A 24,660-nucleotide genomic window follows, 5' to 3' on the forward strand; every position below is an offset into this window, starting at 1 on the left:
ATCCCCAGCTCAGCCAATCACAAAAAACAGACTTTATTGAAGTATTTAGCACTAAACCCCACACAATTCCAGCTCTGTAGCTGAGGACATAGCCACTTGGCAATGGCACCAGGTGTTATACAAGACCAATAAGTTAATGTAAAGGACGCTTAGGTGTGGAGGGCCAGTGCTCAGCCGTCTCCTGGCTCAGACCAAGGCACTCTGGGCTCCAGTTAGGACACTGAGAGGCCAGGGAAACCAACATGCCCTGGAGAAAGGGGCTTAGAGACAAACCGGAAAAGCACAGCATCCAAGCAGGGTATTCACGCATGGGGTGCAGAGTAGGCCCAAAAGTTGGGGGTTGCTGATGCGGTAAGAGCACAGTGAGAGAAATGCCAGGTGCATCCCTTCAGCCTCCTGCATCCTCCCCCAGGTTCCTTTGATGGGCCATCCTGGGTCTTCCCTTGGCACCCTTGTGCAATCGGCTACATCGTTTTCTTTCCAGTAGAGAGAACTGTGCCTCTTCTAGGTCAGACACCAGAGTTCTTGGAACCTTCTGCTATATTCACAGTCTGTTCCAGTCCAGGTAACATGGGGGGCAGAGAGTTCTGCACAGGTGAAGTCAGAACTCAGCTCTCCCTACCTCTCCTAGCCTCAATTCAGTTGCTTTCTCATTGAAGCAGGTCCCCTGACCTGGAAGCAAAGAAGGCCCTAGGATGAGAACCCAGGGACAGCTGGGTGGTCTTAGCACAGGCAGCTTCCAGACTTGCTCCAGTCGCTGCAGCTGGGACAATTAATGAATGCCCCCAAAGAAAATTCAGCATCTCATCAGCCCTTGGGAGTGAGTATGTCCATGTTTGTATAAATAACCACCTTCTCAGAGCAGAAGCATAGCTGGTGGGGGTAGTAGGAACTGTGACTCCCTCTCCCAACCAGAACATGCCACAAAAGTGGTGCCTTTCCAAAACCACTTGTAAAGTATTGGTTTTTGGGACTATGATGAAAAAAACGTTAGAAGGGCCAGGTGCGGTGGCTCATGCCTGTAATCCCAACACTTTGAAAGGCCAAGGCAGGTGGATCACTTGAGGTCAGGAGTTCGAGACCAGCCTGGCCAACATGATGAAACCCCATCTCTACTAAAAATAAAAAATTAGCAGGCATGGTGGTGCTTGCCTGTAATCCCAGCTACTCGGAAGGCTGAGGCAGGAGATTCGCTTGAACCCGGGAGACGGGGGTTGCAGTGAGCCGAAATCTTGCTACTGCATTCCAGCCTGGGCGACAGAGCGAGACTCCATCTCAAAAACAAACAAAATGTTAGAAGGAGCAGTGGGGCTGCAAGTCCTTGAGATGCCCAGAGGTAGCTGTCAAAGGGTGGCTGCTGTCCACTAACCACAAGCATGGACCAGCCCCCAGCCGGACCCCCTGAGGCTACAAACTGTGATGCCACTGACTCAAAGCTCAGGGGTCTGGGAGCCCACAGGGCATAGACAGGGTATAGTGACTGGGTCCCTAAAGAGGATTTAGGGGGTCAGGAAAATAGCAGGGTCTAGCAAGACAATACACCACCGGGATATACTGACCTTTGACCTACCACTTGGTGTGTGCATCACAGAGCACATTAGAAAGGGGGAGAGTCATGTGCATGAGTATGTACCACGTCCAGCCTCCAGCAATAGTGGGACAGGAGGGCCAGGGGCAGTTCCCCAGGGAATTTCTTGGAACCAGAGCACAGAGCGTTGGAGAACTCCCAAGGTGGCCCACTCTGCTTCACTCGTCCCTTGCCACTTGTCTTATATAAGGAGATAGAGGCTGTCAGTCAGACAGGCAAGGCCTTAAGTCCAGTAGGCCAAACTCTGGGGGATAAAACATAATGATATCACAGGGGTATTGAGGACAATCCACATATATAAATCCTTAGGTCAGGGCTTCTGAAAAAAGTCGTGTAAAAAAAAAATAATAAAAGGTCTCAGCTCCAGGTCATCGGCCTGCGATGGGGATGGGGGAGCTGAAAGAGGCACTCAGGGGTGGGGGGGTCTCAGCCCAGCCCCTCTATGAAACAGTTTTTTCCAGCATGGGGCGCAGAGTTACACCTGGCTGATGATCTCTCCTTTTTCAGGTACAAAGACTTGCACAGGGGCCCCGTCAGGCGATCTCCGCAGCACACACACTGTGGGCACCTGCCAGGGTCAGGAAGAAAGGACAGGTGGGTAAATGAACCAGGCAGAAAAGCGGGGACAGCAGGCACAGTTACACCATCCTTATCCCTTAGGGACACTGACCAGCAGAAGCAGCAGCAGCAGCAGGCCCTGGCACTCAGCCCCTTCCTCCCAGGAGGCTCTCTGTTCTTCAGGGACCCCCTTTACACGTTTTCCTCCAGGTTCTTTTGGGGTGTGACAGGCGCCCTGACCTCCTCCTCCCCCACCTTTCCTGGGCTCACTTCTCATCACCCTCCCTGTCTGGCACGTTGGGATGGGCTGGGTCTATCCAGCCAAGGACAGGCCCAAGCGCGCAGAAAGGGAAAAGCACGTCAGCTGGAGGGCGCAGCCTCGGACCGGGGCCAGGGTGCTGCCAGGCCCAGGATGCCAGCTGCAGTCCAAAGAACCGTGGGTGGGGGAGGGACACGCAGCTGGGTCTGCTGGGAATCTGGGGTCTCAAAGAAGCAGCTTGTTGGTAACTTCTGGAGCACATCCCCTGCAGAGCCCTCCGTACCAGAGAGAAAGAATAAAGAAAGGATTCCTGTGTGTGGCTCCCCACTTCCAGAATGAAGACATAGGGGCCAAGGAAACCAAGGCTGCCACCCTACCCAGTGTCAGGGTGCTCTATCCTATATACTACCCTCCAGCCTGCTCCCTGGCCTCTGTGGCCCCAGATGATAATAATATCACATATCTAGCGCTTACCATGCATTGCTCTAATCATTTCAGCCTCTTGGCAGCCCTATGAGATAGGTACTCTACTACTCTCATTTCACAGGGGAGGAAACACTAGGTCCAAAGGGGTTAAGTAACTTGCCCAATCATACAGCTCGTAAGTGGCAGAACTGGGATTTGAACCTGGTGGTCTAGCTTGAGGGTGGGTGCTCTTAACTCTGATGCCACCCTTCTTCTCGGCTTGGTGGTGAGGAGGGGTGTCAGGGAGGATGCTGATGCCCAGAAAATCACAGGTTCTGGCTTCTGCAACTCATTTCCTACTCTCCCTTTGTCCTAGACCTTCAAATGGAAATCTGAGGGGCTGATTTGGACTGGACTTTTGATTATGAAGAGGCTTATCTGCTTTGTGCATCATCATTTAGGGAGGGAAAAAGTCTCAGCTATCTTCGGGGATCATCTCCACCAGTGTATATGCTCTTGAGCTAGACATGGCAGGCAAAATTAGGAGGTGCCCCAGGGAAGCCAAGAGTGCCTTCCAAAGCCAAGAGGAAATGATTTTTTGGCCTGTTCTTCCTAGACGGGGATTACCCGGCCACTAGGTTGCTGCTTTGATGCCTCTCTACCCTTGGACATACTAGAATTGCAGCCCCTCCCCAGCAAAACAGCCCTCCTGCCTGGCCCCGGGGTCCCTCCAGAGCAGCCGTACCTGTGCCCGGGGTCCCAGGGCTCGCCCGAAGCCCTCTCTCCCAAGGGGCAGGCTCCTGACCCGGAAAGCTCCTTGGCGGTCCAGTGAGTGGGGGCGGGTGCTCCGGAGGCGTGCACGCTCGTGCCACCACTTGAGCTCCTCGGACACGGCGGCCTTGCTGAGCCCCCGGCCTGCCGGGCTGTCCTTCAGGGAGGGCGTCCGCACGATGCGGCTGCGGGAGGGCACCAGACGCTGGTAGCGCAGGGGAGTGCCCTCCTCCTCGTAAGCAGGGCCCGGGGCTGCGCGGCACAGCTCCCACTCGCCAGGCGGCAGGGGGCTCTCAGCCACCACCACGTACCGCCCCGCCGGGAAATAGCCAGGCGGCAGCAGTAGCTTGGGGTGGTGGGCGACCAGCTCTCTGCTGCCGGCTGGGACCCAGGCCCCGCGGTGACGATGGGTCTTGGGAGGGGAGAGAGGCTGCAGAAAGGAGATGTCGGGGCTGCTGCTGCCCGGCGAAGTGGGGTGGGAGATGCTGGAGACGTCAGAGCCACTGTCTTCTGAGCAGGAGTGGCAGGCGGCGTGGGGCAGCGGGGGCTTGGTCGCGGGAAAGCAGGAATCTGGCACTGTCACCGTGTAGTGAGTGGGGCGGCGGCGGGGAAAGGCGCTGCGACCTCGGCCCTCAGGACCCGCCCGGAAGGAATCCACCCTGAAGAGGGAAAGAGAGGCATTCTGAGTGTGGGGGGCAGAAACTCCACACTGGGGTTGGGGCGGGAGGTGGAGTTAAAACAGGTGAGTCCTGCTCTACCTCAAGGCCCAAGCATGGCCCTCGTGCAAGGGTCTTAGGTCAAGTCTCCCAAAGCAAACCAACAAACCCTCTGCCGGGCTGCGTGGGTGCAACGCATTCCTTCGCTGTGTGCAAATGTGTTCCTGCTGCATTCACAAGCTTGTGATTCGTGTAAAGTGTGCTACATCAAGTAGCACATTAAGTACTTTTTTTAAAGTGCTACATTAAGTACTTTTTTAAAGTACTACATTAAGTACTTTTTTTAAAGTACTACATTAACTACTTTTTTTAAAGTACTACATTAACTACTTTTTTTAAAGTACTACATTAAGTACTTTCAGCTTAGGTACACCGTGTCCAGTGGCAGATCATCCACAGCATCTGTTCGGTAGGCACTGCCAGGTACCTCACTTGAACGTGTAAAAGCTGTCATGTGGTACCCAGAGCAGTTACCTGCAGCCCAAGACCAGCAGGGGCTGAAATCCAGCCTTCACTTCACTCTACTAATGCACCCAGGTATGGGGCTGTGTCTGCCTTTTCCTAATTTGCACAAAGGCATGGTTTGTAAAATGGCCCTCGTAGCATGTAAAATATAAAATCTATTGCTGTGTGGTGGCGGACGCCTGTAATCCTAGCTACTCAGGAGGCTGAGGCAGGAGAATCGCTTGAACCTGAGAGGCGGAGGTTGCAGTGAGCAAAGATTGCGCCACTATACTCCAGGCTGGACGACAGAGCAAGACTCTGCCTCAAAAAAAATTTAAAAATTAAACAAAATCCATTGCTTTACTTGAGAGCAGTTGTCCCAAGCTGCCCCCAGTTCAGTGCTGCCTGACCAGCCAATTTAAGCTGATGGAGAATTCAGCAGTGCTTTCATGGTGCCCCAGTCCCCATATGGTATGGCCAATACTGCCTGTCAACGCTTAGCCATTTAAACTATTACCAAGTAGCAGATGACTTAGAAAGTAACATACAGTCAATTCTCATTATTTGCAGATTCAGTATTTGTAATTTTCCTAGTTGCTAAACTTTATTTTTAATCCCCAAAGCAATATACACAGTGCTTTCATGGTCATTCTTGGACACTGCAGAAAAGTGACAAATTTGAGTCTCTTTAAGTTCTGAGGTTAAACGAGGCCATGTTCTGCCCTCATGTTTCAGTTCTCATGCTGTAAGCACAGTGTCCTTTTTGTGGCATATTTATGTACTGTGTGTGTTTTTGCTTTGATTGGTGATTCTGCTGTTTAAAATGCCCCCAAATACAGTGCCGAAGTGCTGTCTACTGTTCCTCCCTAAGGCATACTGGGAAAAGGCTGTGGTGTGCCTTATGGAGAAAATATGTGTGCTAGGTAAGCTTCATCTGGGTATGAGTTACAGTGCTGTTGGCCATGAGTTAATGAATCAACAACCCATATTAAGTAAGGTGTCCTTAAGCAGAAACTCACATAACACAAGGTTATATATTAATCAGTTGATGCAAAATGTCGTGACCAAAGGCTCACGGGAACCTAACCCTATATTTCCCCAGGGGCAAGGGTTCAGTATTTGCTAATTCAGGATTTGCGTCAATTTTACTTTATAGAACATAACTACCACAGATAATGAGAATCAACTGTGCATCAATTGAAAAAGTGAGTTGCCTATTGTCGGTGACCAATAATAATCTACCAGCACAAGGAAACATGGCAAGGGTAGAAAATTTGAATCAAGTTATGCAAAAAGACAAAACTAGAGTCTTTGGAACAAAACCACTTGCTTCATGGATGGCCTTTGGCTTAGTGGGGTGCAGTGCATTCTCTGTCAAGAGGCGCCCCAAGAAGAGATCCTAAGAGAAGTCAAGGCACTAGCCATGTGTCACCCAGGGTTGTCCCACCTGTGTCCTGGGAGCTCCCACCCTCCAACGATAAGCTCTAAGTGGGTCCCCCATCTCTCTGGGGAAGCTGTCTCTTACCTCAGAGACTGCGACTGGCCCCTCCTCCCCTGTATCTCAGGGGTGGCTGGGGCACTGGTGCGGCCCTGCCACTGGCCAGGAACACCACGGATGGGAACCACGTGGTAGGAGGCAGGCTCCAGAAGCCACAGGCTGGAGGCACTGGGCCCATCCTGTGGTGTGGTGGCTGGGCTGCTGCAAAAGGATTAGAGACAGGTCAGTGGCAGGAATGCCTCCATTCAGGGGCTCAAGAGGTGCAGAAGAATGGGGATGCAGTGGAAGGGGCTCCCAAAGTTAGTGGGGCAAACTGCCAGCACCCTTGGGGAACTACCAAGGCTCACACCTCCATCCCACGACTGCAGGAGCTCTCTCCTCCACCTTTCCACTTTTCCATCTGCCCAGCCTATAGCCATCCCCAGCATAGCTCCCACCGACTCCCTGCCCTGCCCTGCCCTTCTCCCTTCCCCCTGATCCTGACCTGGACTCGCTCCAGGGCTCAGAAGACTTCCTGGGCTTCTCATAGGGGTGGTCCAGGCTGGTTTCCTTCCAGGGGCTGTTCTGGACTGGAGCCCGTTCTGGGCCCCCAGCCTCAGGTCCTGTTGGCTGCAGACCCTCAAGGGTTTGGGGTGGGAGAGGCCGAGAAGGTGGGGCTGGGGACTCTGGAGGAGGTTTTGGCACTTGGGATTCCTCTGCAGGAGTAAAAGAAACCTGGTAAGGCCAGAGGCTGGGGGAACCGGCCCAACAAGAACCTCCACAAACCACAGCCCATGCCTCGCTCTCCCTCCCATGCTGGCTTGTGCAGCTGCTGCAGGCCATGGCTCCAGCCCTAGATGCTCAAACATGTTTTCTTCTCCTTTGGGACTTACTCCTTCCAACACAGCCCTATTTTATGCCTTCCTCCTTCAAGAAGCCTCCCAGATTGACTCTCTTGGGCTTACAGTGCTCCACTTTCTAACCTTTGTTCCTGGTACCATGTCTGCAGTTATCTTTTGTTTACCTATTTTTCTTGTTCCTGCCATGCCCATATGGCCTATTTCCTTATTGGCTTGGGCACTCCCCTGGGCAGGACTGTAACAGCTTCTCGATCCACCTTGACCCTGGCATCCTCATGGTTTGTACACAGGGTTCTTAATCTATAGACTTGTGTTTCCTTCCTGCTCCCTTCTTTTAAAAAACAGCAATGATTGTGGGCAGATTGCTCTTTGGCTCTGACTGGTGCATCTTGAAATCACACCCAAGGGTGAAGGAGGGACATCTGGGGTTGATCAGCTCCTTGGAGTTCACCTTTCCTTTCCCTGTAAAAATAATGAGCTTCCAGAATGGGAGATGATCGCACATTCCCCATCTTCAACTGAGCATGTGCAAGGACATGTGGAAATTGACATGAAGTCCAAGCGGAAACCCTAAGCCTGGCACCCTAGCCTTCACTCCCACTTAAATTCCACACCAGCAAACTGCCCAAACCCCATGGTCTTGCAGTAGGAGTCCAGCCTTGACAATAGTCCCCCAAATGTCCTTCTCACCTTCCTCCAGGAGGAGCCCATCTGACAGGGAGCTGTCATCAGAGGCACTGAGCTCTGCGAAAGACAAAGGGGAGAGAAGAGAAGGAAGTGAAGAAATGAACAAACAGATATGAGTAACCAGCAGTGCTGAGCAGCTCAGGCCTGATCACTCCCCCAGGACAGCATCAGTTATGAGGAAATACCCTCTGTGAGCTAAATACACATTGGGAGTGATTCTTTTTTTTTTTTTTTTTTTAAGAGACAGGGTCTTACCCTGTGGCCCAGGCTGGAGTGCAGTGGTGTGATCATGGCTCACTGCAGCCTTGACCTCCCAGGCTCAAGGGATCCTCCCACCTCAACCTCACAAGTAGCTGAGACCACAGGGGCATGCCAGCACACCCAGCTAAATTATTTTATTTTTTTTGTAGAGAAGAGGTCTTGCTGTCTTGCCCAGGCTGATCTTGAACTCCTAGGCTCAAGTGATCATCCCACCTTGGCCTCCCAAAGTGCTGGGATTATAGGCATGAGCCACTGTGCCTGGCCTGGCTGTAAACTTACTACATGGAAGTAGAAAAAAATAGAAGGCAGAGCTAGGAGACAGGAAACCTGATTTTAATCCTGACTCTGATACTAGCTATGCAACCTTGAATAAACCATTTCAATGCTCTATACCTCAGTTTCCCCACCTGTCAAAAAAAAAGAAAAAGGGTGTCCTCTGGCAGGGCTTCTTGGCAGTAGAAAGGAAAGACAAAGGGTCATTTTGGAAGGCCCTTAGGATAAAAAGAATTTCATGGCCAGGCGCGGTGGTTCATGCCTGTAATCCCAGCATTTTAGGAGGCCAAGGCAGCAGATGGCTTAAGCCCAGGAGTTCAAGACCCACCTGGGCAAGATGGTGAAATCTGGTCTCTACAAAAAATACGAAAATTAGCCAGGCAAGATGGTGCATGCCTGTAGTCCCAGCTACTTGGGAACCTGAGATGGGAAGATCACTTGAGCCTGGGAGGTCAAGGCTGCAGTGAGCCGTGATCACACCACCGCACTCCAGCCTGGGCAACAGAGTGAGACCCTGTCTCAAATATAAAAAAGGGAATTTCAGTCTAACTTTTGTATAATAATCTCACATCACAAACACAATTCAAAGATCCCAATGTGAGACCTCCTGTGTTACCAACAACAAGAGGAACGCAAGGTAGGAATTTGAATTTAAGATAAGGTCTGGCCAGCTGGCCCCAGGGAAGTTTCTTCAGTTGGTGATCTGGCAAGTCACCTGAAGGAAATTCAGTGTGACTTTACTTCATGGTATAGCAGCACTTTTTACCTAAGAAATCAGAGGGAACTCATTTGTGCTATTGCTTTTGAAGAAACTTAAGCCTTCAGATTTTTTTTTTTTTTTTTTTTTTTTTTGAGATGGAGTCTCATTCTCTTACCCAGGCTGGAGTGCAGTGGCGTGATCTCGACTCACTGCAACCTCCACCTCCCAGGTTCAAGCGATTCTCCTGCCTCAGCCTCCCGAGTAGCTGGGATTACAGGCACCCACCACTATGCCTGGCTAATTTTTGTATTTTTAGTAGAGACGGGGTTTTGCCAGGTTGGCCAGGCTGGTCTCGAACTCCTGACCTCAGGTGATCCACCCACCTCGGCTTCCCAAAGTGCTGGGATCACAGGCGTGAGCCACCACGCCCGGCCAGGCCTTCAGATCTTGAGAATAAGCCTAAAGTGACCTGGATGGAATTTACGAAACACTTTCAACTGTGTTTGAGAATGAAGATGAGGAAAAAGTAATAATTGCTAATGTTTCTACTGTGCCAATACATTTCTAAATACAGCACTTTATATATATTAATTCAGGTAATTCTCATAACAACCACGTAAGGTAGATATTATCATCTGCAAGTGACAGTTGAGGAAACCACGTCTCAGAGGAGTTGAGTAACGTGGTTTAGGTTGTACATTCAACAAAGGTGGTTGAGTCAGAATTCACACCCAGACAGTCTGACTGGAGTCTGCTCTTAACCACAACCCTTTATGGGCTCTCCCCTGTGAGCTTGCATCTCAAATGCACGGGCATTGCCCAGGAAGTTTCAAAAAAAGTAAAAAGTTCCAACCATCTTGAAATCCCTTACAACAGAGGTTAGCAAACTATGGCCCAGGGGTCAAATCCAGTTCAATAGCTGCTTTTATAAATAAATGTTTATTGGAACACGGCTATGAATTTGTTTATGTAATGTCTGGCTGTTTTAGCACTGAAGTAGCAGAGTTGAACAGTTGTGATAAAGACCAAACAGCCTACAAAGACTAAAATATGTACTGTCTGGCTCTTTATGGAAAAGTTTGTTAACCTTTGCTCCACAAAGGTTTAACCCATCTTTTTAAAGATGGGTTGTTACAATGTTGCCTAGGCTGGAGTGCAGTGGCCCGATCACAGCTCACTGCAGCCTTGACCTCCTGAGCTCAATCTCCCACCTCAGACTCCTGAGTAGCTGGGACTACAGGTGTCCACAACCATGCCTATCCAATTTTTTTTTATTTTAGTTATTTGTAGAGACAGGGTCTCCCTGTGTGGTCCAGGCAGGTCTCATACTCCTGGGCCCAAGAGATCCTCCTGCCTTGGCCTCCCAAAGTGCTGGGATTACAAGCTTGAGCCACCATGCTCAGCCTGCTCCGCAATTTAATGAAAAAATCTTTACCCAGAGCAGGCAGTAGATTTGTAGGACATACGGTGCCAGGAGCTGGGCTTGACTCCTGAGTAGCCAGCCAGCCCATGCTTTGCTTGGCTCACAAGTAGCCTTTGCTTTAGGGTTCAATTAAAGAGACCCCCTCTTACTGAATTCTGGTCTCCTGCCTTTGATCTTTTATAAAAACCTTAGGAATAAAGATTTTCATTGGGCCAGGCACACCTATAATCTTAGCTACTCCAGAGGCTGAGGCAGGAGGATTGCTTAAGACCAGGAGTTTGAGACCAGCCTGGGCAATATAGCAAGATCCCATCTCTAAAATAGTTTTTTTGTTTTGTTTTGTTTTAATTTGCTGGGTGTGGTGGCACATGACTGTAGTCCCAGCTACTAGAGGCTGAGGAAGGAAGATCACTTGAGCCCAGGAGTTCAAGGCTGCAGTGAGGTATGATCACACTACTGAACTCCAGCCTGAGCAACAGAACAAGACCCTGTCTCTAAAAAGATTGGAAAAAAAAAAAAAAAAGATTCAGGTTTCTGAGAGCTGCTCACTATCTCAGCAACTGTCCCAACCCTGCCCTAGCTCAGCGTTCCCCTGCCCTGCAGCAGCATCGCAGGACACCCCAGACAGAGGGGTAACGGTGGAGATTTTACTCAAAAATGCTGAGCTTCCCCCAAGGCTATGCTGTCCAACACAGTTGCCACTAGCCGCATGTGGCTATTTTCATTAAAACTAAATAAAGTCAGTTCCTCAGTCACACTAGGCACACAGTTCAAATGCTCCATAGCCACATGCAGCGAGTGGCTACTGTATTGGACAGCACAGATACAGAACACTTCCACCATCTCAGAAATGCTATGAGCGGCCAGGCGCAGTGGCTCACGCCTGTAATCCCACCACTTGGGAGGCCAAGGCGGGAGGATCCCTTGAGGTCAGGAGTTCGAGACTAGCTTGGACAATTTGGTGAAACCCCATCTCTACTAAAAATACAAAAATTAGCTGGGCGTGGCAGCACGCATCTGCAGTCCCAGCTACTCAGGAGGCTGAGGCAGGAGAATCGCTTAAACCCGGTAGGTGGAGGTTGCAGTGAGCTGAGATGGCTCCACTGCACTCCAGCCTGGATAAGAGAGCAAGACTCCGTCTCAAAAAAAAAAAAAAAATGTTATGAGGATGTGGCTAATGGCTGGTGGTGTTGATCAACAGATGCATCCAGAGTGCCTATTACATTGCACAGGTGGGTGCTGGGTGGCCCTCATGGGGTTCACTCTAGTAAATGAGCTCAACACCTGACTGCTCCCTGCCACTGCAAAGTATGGCTGATGACTCTCACCTAGCAGTTACTTTCCAAACTAAGTTACCCTTGTATGGAGCCCAAGGGGGCAGGGTGGTTTTTTATTTCGGTTTTTGGTTTGTTTGCTTTTTTCCCTTTTTTTTTTTTGAGACGGAGTTTCGCTCTTGTCACCAGGCTGGAGTGCAATGGTGCAATCTCGGCTCACCGCAACCTCCGCCTCCTGGGTTCAAGTGATTCTCCTGCCTCAGCCTCCCGAGTAGCTGGGATTACAGGCATGCGCCACCATGCCTGGCTAATTTTGTATTTTTAGTAGAGATGGGGTTTCTCCATGTTGGTCAGACTGGTCTTGAACTCCCGACCTCAAGTGATCCACCCGCCTTGGCCTCCCAAAGTGCTGGGATTACAGGTGTGAGCCACTGCACCTGGCCTCCTGTTTTTTTGTTTTGTTTTGTTTTTTGTTTTTGAGACAAAGTCTCACTCTGTCGCCAGGCTGGAGTGCAGTGGCACGATCTCGGCTCCCTTGATCCTGGGCTCCACCTCCCAGGTTCAAGGGATTCTCCTGGCTCAGCCTCCTGAGTAGCTGGGACTACAGACATGCACCACCATGTCTGGCTAATTTTTGTATTTTTAGTAGAGATGGGGTTTCACTATGTTGGCCAGGCTGGTCTTGAACTCCTAACCTCATGATCCGCCCATCTTGGCCTCCAAAAGTATTGGGATTACAGGCATGAGCCACAGTGTCCAGCCTTCCCTTTTTAATTCAAAACACCTCAGCTACTAATAATTCTGCTTTACTTCCTCCTTTCTAGGAGGGCTCGGCTGGGCAGAGGAGCCACAAAACAGAAATTACTTGTCTAGAACTGATCCCTTCTGTGCTCTCATGACCGGACTTTAGATCCCAGGGCCTGAAGTTGGCCAGTGGGGTCTTGATTCCTGATGTGGGAAAGTCAGCAGCTACACCAGTTGTCTCCTCTCCACAGATCTGTCTTCACCTGTACTGAGGGCTCCAAGGTTTCAGAACCTCATCCTCCTGCCTTCCACAGAGCCCCAGGCCAGTCCTGGCCTGCTCCTGACTCCCAACAAGAAGCATTATGGGTCACAATGGCAGCATCAGGGTGACACACTCCCCTGCCACCCATCATGGGCAGAAGCTCCCAGCAATGGCAGCCCCGGTGGGAGGTTCCCCAGGGAAGGCTGCTGAGCAGTGTGAGGCTGGACCGGGGAGCAGGAGGCGCTGCAACCAACGGGCATATCTCACCACCCTGACCTCTCCCTGCAGGCACAGAGCAAGTTGGCCCTTAGGGGCTTCCATGTCCAATTCAGCAGCTACCTTTCAAGGTTGCTGTCAAGTCCTGGGATCCCTGTTGAGAGTGGAGTAAGGTTGTAGAACTTGTCTTCCATTAGAGCCTCAGAGACTGGGAGTGTTGTTCTGCGGCCAAGCCAGAACCACTGGAACCAGACGGAGGTCTGGCCATTTTCCCTGGGTCAGCCCCACTGTCTTCTGAGTTTACTGAGTTAACTGTCACATGGAGGCACCTCCTCCTTTATCACCTACTCTTGGCTGCGGGAGGTGACCTGGGTGGTGTCTGGTCACGCACTTTCTACCCTAAATTAGAGGCCATGGATGGGAGCAGGGACTTCTGAGACCTGTGCTGAGATAACTCCCTGCCTGAGGCATAGGCCGCAGGGCACAGGGACTAGCAAGGGCTTTCCAGCTTCCCCATGACTGCTCCCAGGCTGAGGAGTAGTCTTGGCAAAAAGCCAACACGATATGCAGGGATGGGAGCCTGAGAATGTGAATGAAGGCCGAGACCTCTGAATCCAATTCTGTTGCAGGGCCACGGCCTCATTCCCTCCTGGTTCCCTCTGAGGCAGCCAGGGAGGTCTGGGTCCCATGTGAGAGACGGGGGGCAGAGCTGAGTCATGGGCCTGCTGCGGTGGGGTTTGGAATGGAGAGATGCAAGTCCTGACCTGATAGGCTGGCCTTGGGTCAGGACAAAGGAAAACAGTCACACCTAAGGGCTCAGAACCACCTGTTGGAAGCTAACCTGTGGTGGACACACTGATGTGATGTGGCAGCACCTGGGCATCAACAACTCACTAGGTGCCCCCACGGCCACTAGTCTCTGGGCCAAGGAGCTGAGGGATTGAACTACAGACACAAGGAGGGCAGAGAACAGACATGGAAGGATCCCACCCTTGACCAGGGTGGTTGTAGATACTTAAGGGGCTGTGGGGTGTGGCACCAGTCCTGCTGGATTTCAACCTGAACATCTCCTAAGTAGCTGTGGGCCCCTGAAACAATTCAGTGATCAATTCAGTGCTATGTGTTACTACACATAGCAATCGTCAAACCCTTTGCTGCCTAACTCAGGCCAGGAGACTACACATCAGCTCAGAGCCTTGGGCTCACGGGAGCCTCACACTATCCTGACCCAGGGACGCCATCACCCTGTGGGCCTGGAGGGCAGCGGGGCCAGCCTGGGCTACCCAGTTGAATACACCTTGGATTCAGCTCAGGGTCAGCTGAGAAATATCTCTGTGTAGGAAGTCTCTTGAAGGTAGTGTATTTGAGGAGGATACGGAAGGAGAAAGTAGGGTATTTTCTAAGGAGACGGAGAAGAAGACCTCACAGGATGGGGAAGCCTTGCTGGAGTTGGAGAGAATCAGGATGGGGTGGAGCTGAACCCAAGAATCAGCTTTACCCAGCTGGAGCCAAATGCAAAGGCAGTGGCACGGGGCTGTGCGCCCACCATCCCTCAAAAGCTCATTTAAGGAGCATGGCCCCCCTCAGGGCAGCCGGCTCACCTCGGCCCAGGGGGAGAGCAGCAGCCGGAGGTGGCTCGCTATTGCGCCGCCGCTCGACCAGGCAGCGCTGGAGCTCCTGCAGCTTCTTCTCCTCCTGCAGCATGGAGTGCTTCCGCTGCCGCCGAGCCTGCCTGCTGAGGTTCTCCTCCAGGCACAGCCGACGGGCTGCCTCTGTGATCTGCAGCTGCAGGGCCAGCTGGCGCTCCAGGCTGCTTAGGGGGTCCTGAGAGAGGGGGCAGGAGTGAGGCTAGAGAGAGGCAGGGAGATTGGGGGCCCAGAGGGTGGACAGCGGCCCTGACACAGTGCTCTAGGTCCCAGTCCTAAGCCCTGAGGACAGAAGAGAGGCAGACAGCAGCACCAATGGACGGACGTGGAGCAGAGGGTGAAGGAGTGGGAGGAGCCGAAAAGCAAACTTGTCAGCCTGAAAAGCTGGCATGGGCACCCACCCACCAGCCCGCCTGCTGAACCGGGCAGGGTGGGAACCCAAGTGGGACACTTTCCCTCCTGACCCCAAAGGGTGGGGCAGGCTGGCCCATGGGAAACTGCTGCCATTGACGCCACAGGGGAAGGGCACCCAGGGCCTGACTGCCCCCACCTCCTCCTGAGAAAGGAGGACAGCCCTAGGGGCCAGAGTAACCTGTCTGAGCAGGCTATTGCCCCCTGGGTTGGTGGCTGGTGCTCTTAACTGATCTTCTGCCCAATGGGGTCAAACCCAGTGTCCTCCCTTGAGCTCCCAGCTCTCGGTTCCTTAGTGGCGCCCCTTCTCCACAGCCATTTGGGCTACATATTCATGGTGTCCCTCACCAACAGGCAGCCAAGCACCCTCACTGGGTGTGAAAGGGTGGAAGGGAACCTGCCAGGGTACTGAGCTGAGGTGTGGCATCTCAGTGATCAGCTTTGGGGATCGAGGGGTACTGGCAGCTTCCTGAGGTTCCTCACCTCTCTGTGCAAGGCCCAGTCATCCAGTTTGTAAGCCGCTCCGATCCTGCGGCGAACCTTGGGGGCCTTTTCCCCTGGTTTGAGGGGATACTCCGCTGGCAAGGTGCCCGTCAGCTCCTGGGGAGGAAGCAGAGACCAGCCAGGTCCTCTCCACCTGCCCAGACTTGGCTCACTGGCCCCTGCACTGCATGTGCCTGCCTTCCACAGAAGCCCTGGTGGGACCACCCTCCACCCCACCTCATCCCATCCTCCACACTGTCTCTCCTGTCTTCAGACCCACTCTGCACTCCTCCCCTTTCCCTTCAGACCTCTTTCTGATCACTTCCTCCAGAGCTACACCGACCCGGGTTACAGCACTCATATGCACTTATGTCTATGCAGTCCCTCTGCAGCCCCTGATGAACTTTGTTCTCTGTGCCTGGGCCCCTGCCTGGGTCTGACTCTTCTCCATCCAGCACAAGGTCAAACACTGCATCATGGGGACTCTGGGCCCCAGCCCCCAGCCTGATGTCCAGAATTCCCTCAAGAATGGGGCTCCCTCTCCCCAGCTCCCGCATCCCCACACGTGGCTCCACAGCTCCTGAGATGAACCCGATGCTTGTGTGTGCTGGCTGGGGCCTCACCGCTTCCCGAAGGCAGAGTCTCCTCAGCTCCTCCAGGCAGGCCTCCAGCCTCGCTTCCAGGGCCCTCTGCTGCTTGTGCACTGCATGGGTCAGCTCCTTCATTGGGGAGACCGGGCTGTCGGGGCCTGCAAGGGTTGGGGGGCACATGCTCAGGGAGGCTGAAGATGGAAGCCTCCTCCGTTACTTGTTGACCACCCCTAGGGGAATGCACATGCACACACATGCACACACACACACACATCTCATGCCTGCCCACAAATTGCAGGCTGGCTGCTGTGGCCTGTGTCACAGCCACAAAACACCACATCTCTTGGCTGCACAAATGTTACAACTCAGAAGGGAGGGTCGTCCCACCAGGTGACCTACGGTGGGGGAGTGCAGAGGAGGGAGTTCTGCCGGTGCAGTCCTCCCCCCACTCCTCCTCCCTTCTTCTTCCTCTTTTCCTTCTCCTTCTTCTTCCTGTCTCTCTCTCTCCCTCTCCCCACTACCCCTCTCTCTTGCACACACACATAAGCCTCTTCTTTCTTGTCCTCTGTCAAGACTAGGCCAGACTAGGCCCACAGGTCTGGCCAAACAGAGAGGCAAGACCTTCACATTGGCCAGATGATATATTTTTTTTGAGACAGAGTCTTGCCCTGTCGCCCAGGCTGGAGTGCAATGCCGCGATCTCGGCTCACTGCAACCTCCGCCTCCCGGGTTCAAGCGATTCTCCTGCCTCAGCCTCCCACATAGCTGGGACTATGTGGTAGCCAGGATGGTCTCGATCTCCTGACCTTGTGATCCACCCACCTTGGCCTCCCAAAGTGCTGGGATTACAGGCATGAGCCACTGTGCCTGCCTGAGATTTTTCAACTTCTCAGCTGGGGCTAAAGTTGAACATTGCAGATCCCTCTTCCAGATAGAACCAAAACTCCAAGCCAGTTTTCTCCAGGGAGGAAAACTCCACATGTCCCTGAGGCTCCAGCCCTTCCAGAACCTCCCCCTCCTCCCAGCAGAGGCCTCTCCCTCCCCTTCCTCTCAGCCCTTGGGAGTCTCAGCCCAGCCAGCCCTAGTGCCTGGGGGCTCAGGACTCAGGAGTCAGGGCCAGGGACCAGGGACCAGGGACTAGGGACTAGGGCAGGGGGATTTCCCTGAACACTCACCAGACTGCAGGATGATGCCGCTGTCGGTGTCGCTGACCTCATCCTTACTCTCCATGGTGGATTTCTGGAAGGAGAGGGCACAGAGCAGGGAGGGGGGACACCGTGACCAGCCTGGGCCAGGTTGTGTAGGTAGCCTGGAGTTTCCCCAGCTTTAAAGAGAAAAGAGAACAATAACAAAAAAGCTAGATATGAACCATCTTGGTTACAAAAAGCTGAATAGATGCTTGAGAGCAGGGGAGTGGAAGGGAGGACTGTGCTTCAGGAACCATCTGGGGCAGGAGATTCTGGCACTGGGGGTGCTGACTGAGAGAAGGGGCTGTGGGCCTCACCAGCAAACCCTGTTCTCAGTGGGCTATCAGGGGTCCAGCCTAGCTCCCCTCTGGGCCAAAGTCCTCTAGGCTTAAGGGGGTCGACAGCTGTGGTAGCCACAAGAGCCGCTCGACTGGGGAGAAGGGCAAGAAGGAAAAGAGCAGAGACAGGATAAAAAGGAAGGGGACAAAAAATGGGATGGGATAACAAAGAAAGGAGGAAGGAAGCCCAGCATGGTGGCTCACGCCTGTAATCCCAGCATTTCTGGAGACCAAGGCAGAAGGATAGCTTGAGCCCAGGAGTTCAAGACCAGCCTGGACAACTTAGACCCCATCTCTCCAAAAATGAAACTTAGCCGGGCATAGTGGTGTGCACCTGTAGTCCCAGCTACTCAGGAGGCTGAGGCAGGAGGACTGCCTGAGCCTGGAGAAGTCAAGGCTGCAGTGAGCCATGTTCACGCCATTGCACTCCAGCCTGGACAACAGAGAGACCCCGTCTCCAAAAAAAAAAAAAGAAAGGAGGAAGGGGAAGACATCTTTATGGGACACAGCTATCCTCAACCCAAGAACCCAGGAGGTGTGAGGCATGTCCTACGCCCCAGTGGCTGAGGACACTTCAAGAAGTGGGCAGGCACACGGCCAAGGCCCTGGTCTGGGGCCTCCGAAGTCCAGGACGCCCACTCTCTGAATTGGCGCCCTGGACTCTGAACTTCACATCATCTGCAGATATGTGCAGCCACTGTATGCCAGAGAGCTGTCCCAAAGCCCTCAAACAACTTTCAAGCCATCAGTTACTCCTGGGAGACCATTGAAGAGGAATCAGCCTGGATCCCCTACACCCCACAGCCAGGGGAGACCCAGGGCTGTGTCTATCAGGGTTGCCAAGAGTTGACAGGAGAGGGGCAAGCAGTGACTAGAGCAGAAGCTGCGCAAGGACAGAAAGGAGATCACCTGCTCCTCTGCCTGCTTCGGGGTGGAGAACACTTGGGTGGTACAGGTGCCATCCCATTGTGTCGGCTCAGCTAGGGACCAGTCACCCAGATAACACCTGTGCCCACCCCCTCTCCCTCCTCACCAACCCACACCCCTGGTTGGGGTCCCAGCTGGCCAGGGCCCGGCAGCTGCTGGCTGCAGCAGGGGTGGGAGGGGTGGGCGGAGCCCATGCAGGCGGTCGGGTCTGGAAAGAGAGCCCAGCCACCTCCTCACTGAGTCAGCCCATTGAGCAAGAGTCCAAAAGTCCTTCCGAGTTTCTGTCTGGAGCCTATCCTGCCTCCTCAGAGCGCGGGGCCGCAGGGTGGGGGAGGTGAGCTCCACCCCTCCGCAGGCAGCCAACACGACAGAAAAGTCGGCCTTGGGAAAGCTGGTAACAAAGCAAGGCCAACAGGGAGAGGGGACTGCTGTCAGCCAGGTCCCCGGTGATACCTCTCCACCCATCAAGATGATAAGAGCAGGACGATCAAGAACTTTTATAGACCTACATAAACAACACAGCAATCACAGGCAGCAACAATCAAACACAAAGCCCTGAAAGCAACATGTACCTTGCACTTTGGAATTTCAATTATTCAAGGAAGTCTAGAGAATGCATGGGAGAATTTTTTTTTTTAACTTTATGGGAGGCCTTTGCAAACATGCCAAAGTTCTGAAAGATTGGCCATATATTCTGGAACCCCACCCCGCAGGATACTTAGGATGACTATTAGCTCTGCACTGTCCATCTGTCCCAAACTCTATCCCTCGTAGAGATAAGAACAGGACAGAGGAGCAGGCAGCTCACCCCCACCCCTTCCCACCCACCCTAGCCATCCCCCCACCCTCCCCAGAAGCCAAGAGCAGGGTGCAGCCAGAGGTAGGAAGCAAGGTGGTCTCAGCTAGCACGCTGAGTGTGTCTGCTTTGCACAGAGGAGGAAGTAATGTGGGAGGGGAAGCCATTAATTAGTCACGCTTGCTAATTAATTATTAACCACTAAGTAGTTGCCTTGGAAAGTTGGGCCAACTCAGCCCCTGCTTCTCAGGGGCTCTGAGACTGCTGCAGAGGAGTGAGGACTTACAGGGACAGAGGGGTACCTTAGCACGCCTCCTGTCTCCGCCAGCTTCCCCTTCTCCCAGCTCAGCCCAGTCTCTGACTGCCAGCATCAAAGGGGAGGCACTGATCTTCCCAGTGGTCCCAGCCTGATGCTGGGTCCTCTCTGGGATGACTTGCCGCCCCAAGTAGAGCAAAGAGAACAGCGTCAGATGCCCAGAGCCCCCGGCTGTGGGCTCAAGGCTTGGTTCTGCTGCGGTCTGTGCTACCTTGGGGAAGTCACCAGGCCTCCCGGGGCTTCCTTTCCTCCTGTGCACAATAAAGACTGCACAGTGTCTAAAGCCTTTCCAGGTCCCCGGTCTGAATCTCGACCTCTTGGTCAATGTCAGGCCAAGAAGGAAACCCGTACAGCCACATAGCGGACCCTCACATCTGCCTCTGCCGAGGCCGCCCTCCACAGCTGTAGGGAACCTGCCCCAGAGTCAACAGGTGAGAGCGAGGGCACCACCCCCACCCAGGAGGCTATGAGTCTTAAGTGTCTAAGGCATAGCTTTTAGATAAAGGCAGTTCAGGTAACATCCCCACCCCCTCCCCAACACAGGGATCCCTCCTGGACCTCTTCAAGCTCCAGTACTGGGCCCTAAAAAGCAGCCCACCCAGCTGAACAATGTCCCCAGAAAAAGGCAGAGGAGACCAGAAGGGGCACAGAGGGAGGGAGGGAAACTCCAGAGCGCCTTCCCTCAGGCCGGGCCATGGGGGATCCTCCTCTATCCCAAGTGTGTCCCCCAAAGCCAGGTCTCAGGCCTGCCTGTCCCAGCTCATCTCTGCTTGCTCTCCCTCTGGTGGAAACTAAGGCCTGGGCAACCACAAGAACAGGCTCCCGTCCAAGCCCACCAGCACCCCTCTGTCATCCCTACACCCCAGACATAGGCTGGCGGGGGTGGGGGTCGGAGGGGGGTGATGGCCACTGCTTGGGCTCCTCCACTCCCAGGCCAGCCTGCTCTCAGCCCCAAAGACCCATTCCACCTCCCCTGCCCTCACCTGCTTCTGGGCTTTAGTCCAGGAGTTGAAAAACAGCCCCTGCTTCCAGTCAGGGGGCTCAGGGCCCTCACATGTCGCCTCAGGGTCTCCCAAGCCACAGGCCTGTGCTCTCTCTCCGGCCGACGGAGCTGCTGGCCGTCCGTCCGTCTCGGCTCACCTGCCTACCTTGCCGTCCCTCCCAGGCTGCCGGGCCAGGGGAACCAGGTTACTTGTTATGACTTGAGTCAGAGGGGAGGAGCAGGTGAGCAAGTCCTTCCCTGAACTAATCCCGTGCAACTGGTGCCAGCAGGCAGCTCCTGGGCCTCTGCACTTCCGGGGGGCAGGAGGGTAGCAGGGAAAAAGGGGCTCCCATGGAGGAATCCCCAAAGAAGGCAACAACAAGAGTCATGTCTTCATGGCCTCAAGAGACCCTAGTACAACATTCTGAGCTGTGAGGTACCTGCGTGCCCTCCTGTCCTGACCCCGGCTCTCCCTGCCTTCCTTTGACCTCAGTTTCTCTTTCCAGAAATTGAGGCCTGTTAAGCACCCCGGAAGCAAGGTGGAATGTCCACTGTCCATGGAAAAAACAAGCAGAACATTTACAAACTGACAGGGATGGGTCACTGCTCTTCCCCACAGATGGAAATGGAGACCAAGGCCTGGGTTTTATCTCTCCCGAGTGAGGATTTTAAAACCTCAGGCAAGGCAGCTGGAATTCCAATATGCAGAAGTTCTAGAATCCTAGAGAGAGAGGATCAGGCTGTTCTTTTTATCCCAGACATTGTCCCCCAGGGGTATCGAGGCCATCACTTCTCTGTTGATTATTTACATCCATCCCCCAGCAACGCATGTTCATGGGGCACTGACAGGCACTGACCTGAGCCCAAGTCCTGTTTCCTACTCCGCAGGAGGTCCACTGTGACCCCAGACCCTAAGTCCACTCCCCAAATGCAAGGAGCCAGAGACCAAAATGGAACTTATTTCCTATAAAAAATAAGCCTCAAGGTCTCCCATCCCACCGACCCCCAAGCAAATGGGAAACTGGAATCTAGCCTATTTCAAGGCAGAAGCAGAGCTAATGCTGACTGTTGCCTGGCCTGTCCCCAGCAGGCTGCACCCCTCAAGTCTTCATCTTACCACCTCCCTTTCCCCCCACTCTCTGATCTTCCCACCATTCCCCCCACCCAGATTCCAGTGCCTCAATATATGTCTGGATTGCTTCCCCTCCCCCAGCCCCTAAAAAGTCCTGTCCCCACTCCCTACCCGCAAGTGCAGGGATGACAGAGGAAGTTTGCTTTCACCAGGCATCTCCTGTGGAGCGGAACTCATGGGGCTGGAGTCCCCCAGCATCCCCCACTGCTCCGGTACACACACCCAGCACACCTTCACATTCCTGCACACACCCTTTTTCCAAACAATGCTAGCCCCAGAGTGCTCCAGGCTGACCACCTCATTTTCTGCCCAGGCTGAGGCTGAGGGGCCCTAAGAGGGGACAGTTCCTCCTCCCCCCACCCCATTGGGAGCTTGTTCTCTGGGTCTCCCAAAGAGCCTGCAGCCCTGCCCTTCCCCAGTCCTCCGTGACACACCGTCCCTCCCCATAGAGGCTTGGCACTTTCTTACAAAGTCAAACAGAGAGGGGTTGACTCTGGGCATAAGCGGCCCTTCCTCCACCTTGCCCACCTCCAGCTCCAGGTGGGGGTTGGTGGAAGTTTCTACCAGCTGTGAATTGGCTCACAGTTCACATTTCTTGAGCATAAAATAAAATTAAGAAGATCACTAAAAAAATCAATTATATGAAATAAAGTTCTAAAAATATAAAAACATAGCAATATATATGCTTCTTTATTAACATTAAGCAGGGTCTAGCAGTGGGTAATTTCACACAAGGGCTGAGTGTAAACAATATTTCAAGACTGCTGTGACTGCAGTGTGATATGAAACTATGAATTCTATTAATGGCAAAGTCACAGGTACTGCCAATGCTACTGTGATTTGTTGTCTTCATAACTAAAGGTGATGTTAAAATCTGTTAAAGGTTGGTGAAAAACAATGATATCTTTTTTTGCCTCACCTAGTTTACACATCCTCTGAATTCTATCTACAGATGCCTAATGCCAATGAACCCAGTTAAGAATCCCTGCCCTCAGGTAATCCTCCATCTCTGACTTCAGGGGAGGTTAGTACAGATGCTCAATCTCACTGTTTGCATTGATCCTTTGGAATTCTCAAAAACACCTTGCTCCCCCAAATTCACGCTCAATATTTCCCAACCTTGCAGAATCTGAGGTTTGGAAGGGAGCTGGCAAACCAAACCTCCTGCCAAGAACCCCGGGGAGCCATCCTTGGAGCTCTCTGATGGCCATGTCATTCAATTCAAAATACCAATGGGGGAGGTGGGCACTCCAGAGGCCAGCTGGGAATCTGAAACAGCTCCCCACTCCAGCCAGGCCGGGGAGTCAGGGGACTGATGCCCCAGCCCCAAACCCCAGAGTGCCGTCCAGACCACCAGTTGGTGAGGAAGTGGTATTTCCTTGCAAAACATTATAGTACTTGGAATCTGATCTTTGCAGACAAGAGCCCTTCCCCAGGGAAGAGAAACTGGACCTCTTCAGTGTTTTCGTTTCCTGAGGAAAAGTCCCGAATCAGAAGACTCTTCCCCAGCGCTGTAGCCATCCACTCTCCATTTTTTTTTTTAAAAAGTTCCTTCTTTTAGGGTCTTCTGATAACACCAGATTGGAAGTTCTTTAAAGCAAGGGCCTCGTCCTACCATCTTCACATCCCCAACAGCCCCCAGCAAAGTAGTCTCAGGCACTGCTAAAATCTTACTTCAAGAATTAAGGAATCAATGGCCAGCGCTAGAGACAACAGTGAAAAAAGGAAGAAGTGAAATAGCCCGGGACCCTCCAGGCAAGAGGGGTAGGAGATGGTTCCTTCACTGTTTTCTTACTCGCATCTGCTCCCTGCTCACTAGGAAAGGTGTTCGCCTCCACTAAGCAAAGGTGGAGTGGGCTGGGACAGGGGAACTCCAAGCCAGCTTGGAATGCGCCCTGAAATGAGACCTCTAGGCTTTCTCTAAAAAGCCCCTTTGTCCTGTCCACCCTGCTCCCCTCCCCCACTGCGCCCTCCACATCCAGGCTGGCCCGAGACTTTGCTCCTTTTGTTTGGCTGCTTTCTGGCTTCCCGGAACCTGGCCAGGAAGATCCACAGGCACGAAGAAGGTCGAAGGAGAAAGGTTGAGGGACTGGAAATGTGCATTTTTGGTAGGAACTCAGAATTCCTGCCCCTTTGAAAAAATTACCCCATTCCCTGTAGGGCACCCTCCGCTAAGGCTGAAGACCGTGGGTTCAGGGGCCCGATCCCCCGCCCCAATTCACCCGCACTGGGTGCCCCGAAGTTTTCCCGCTTACCTGTCCCATGGAGCTCTGGCGCCGCCCGCCTGCCCCTGCGCCCTCCACTCCAGCCTCGCAGCTTCAGGACCTGTTTGTCCAGGCCATCTTCCCTCCCCCCGAGCCTCCCTGCGGCCTGCCCTCCCCGGAGGTATTTCATTTAACTTCGGCATTTGCAGCATCCCAAATGTTAAAGATCCCAAGACATCTGTCCCCTGGGGCATACCAAGGCCCAGAGGAAAGAGGGGAAGACGCAAGAAGGGACTGAAGAGTCCGATCCAAGAGTCGGGACGGGGCCGCACGCGGAGTGAGGAGGTACCCCCAGGGGTGAGCGAGCTGCGGGAGCAGCCGCTCGAGGGGCGAGGCTGTCCCCTTTGCCCCGCTTTCGGACGCCCGCGCGGTGGGACACCCCCCGCGCCGCCAGTTTCCGCAGCCCAGGCGGGACGAAGCTTCTCTCTTGGTCCCAGTGCCGCCTTTCATTCGCGCGCTCTGGCCTGGCTGGGGCCAGTTTTCATTCCTGGAGACCCCCAAGTGGAAGAATGAAAGGAGCCTGCGGAAGGGCGCTCCCCCGACCCTGTCCTCCCCGCAGGCGCCCTCTCCCTCGCTGTGCGGCGCTGCGGGCCGCGGAGCCCGGGCGTGCGGGTCGCGCGGGGATGGCCCCCCTCCCCGGCCCCGGCCCCGGCCCCGGCCCACTCCCACT

At 53.4% G+C, this 24,660-nt stretch overlaps 1 protein-coding gene across 5 annotated transcripts; it reads right to left on the reverse strand.

Annotated features, from left to right (window-relative positions):
- Positions 1–9: 9 nt before the first annotated feature.
- On the reverse strand, positions 10–24,660 carry INAVA (innate immunity activator). Of its 5 annotated transcripts, XR_001711651.3 has the most exons (11): positions 23,982–24,180; positions 17,224–17,372; positions 16,082–16,206; positions 15,459–15,575; positions 14,520–14,742; positions 7,769–7,822; positions 6,724–6,934; positions 6,267–6,440; positions 3,556–4,240; positions 1,560–2,156; positions 10–672 (listed from the first exon to the last, which is right to left on the reverse strand). XR_001711651.3 is itself a non-coding variant. In XM_016935377.4 (10 exons), the coding sequence occupies exons 2-10, from the start codon at positions 17,276–17,278 to the stop codon at positions 2,064–2,066; spliced, it is 1,737 nt and encodes a 578-aa protein (XP_016790866.3). In that variant the 5' UTR covers positions 17,279–17,287; positions 24,187–24,660; the 3' UTR covers positions 10–2,063. The 5 variants fall into 5 exon arrangements, 4 of the variants coding, with proteins under 4 accessions (XP_016790866.3, XP_016790848.3, XP_016790859.3 ...); XM_016935377.4 differs by lacking the exon at positions 23,982–24,180 and adding an exon at positions 24,187–24,660 and having other exon boundaries at positions 10–2,156; positions 17,224–17,287; XM_016935359.3 differs by having other exon boundaries at positions 10–2,156.

Source organism: Pan troglodytes, chromosome 1 (assembly GCF_028858775.2).
Source record: "Pan troglodytes isolate AG18354 chromosome 1, NHGRI_mPanTro3-v2.0_pri, whole genome shotgun sequence".
Taxonomy (NCBI): domain Eukaryota; kingdom Metazoa; phylum Chordata; class Mammalia; order Primates; family Hominidae; genus Pan; species Pan troglodytes.

Bases quoted from the DNA above. Each gene is read 5' to 3' on its own strand.
- INAVA (XM_016935359.3), bottom strand. From the start codon at position 24,142: ATGCTGCAAATGCCGAAGTTAAATGAAATACCTCCGGGGAGGGCAGGC. The intron at 16,207-17,223 runs GTGAGTGTTCAG...CAACCCTTGCAG, and splicing joins CGGCATCATCCTGCAGTCTG to GCCCCGACAGCCCGGTCTCC. The intron at 6,935-7,768 runs GTGAGAAGGACA...TTACTCCTGCAG, and splicing joins TGGGCTCCTCCTGGAGGAAG to AGGAATCCCAAGTGCCAAAA.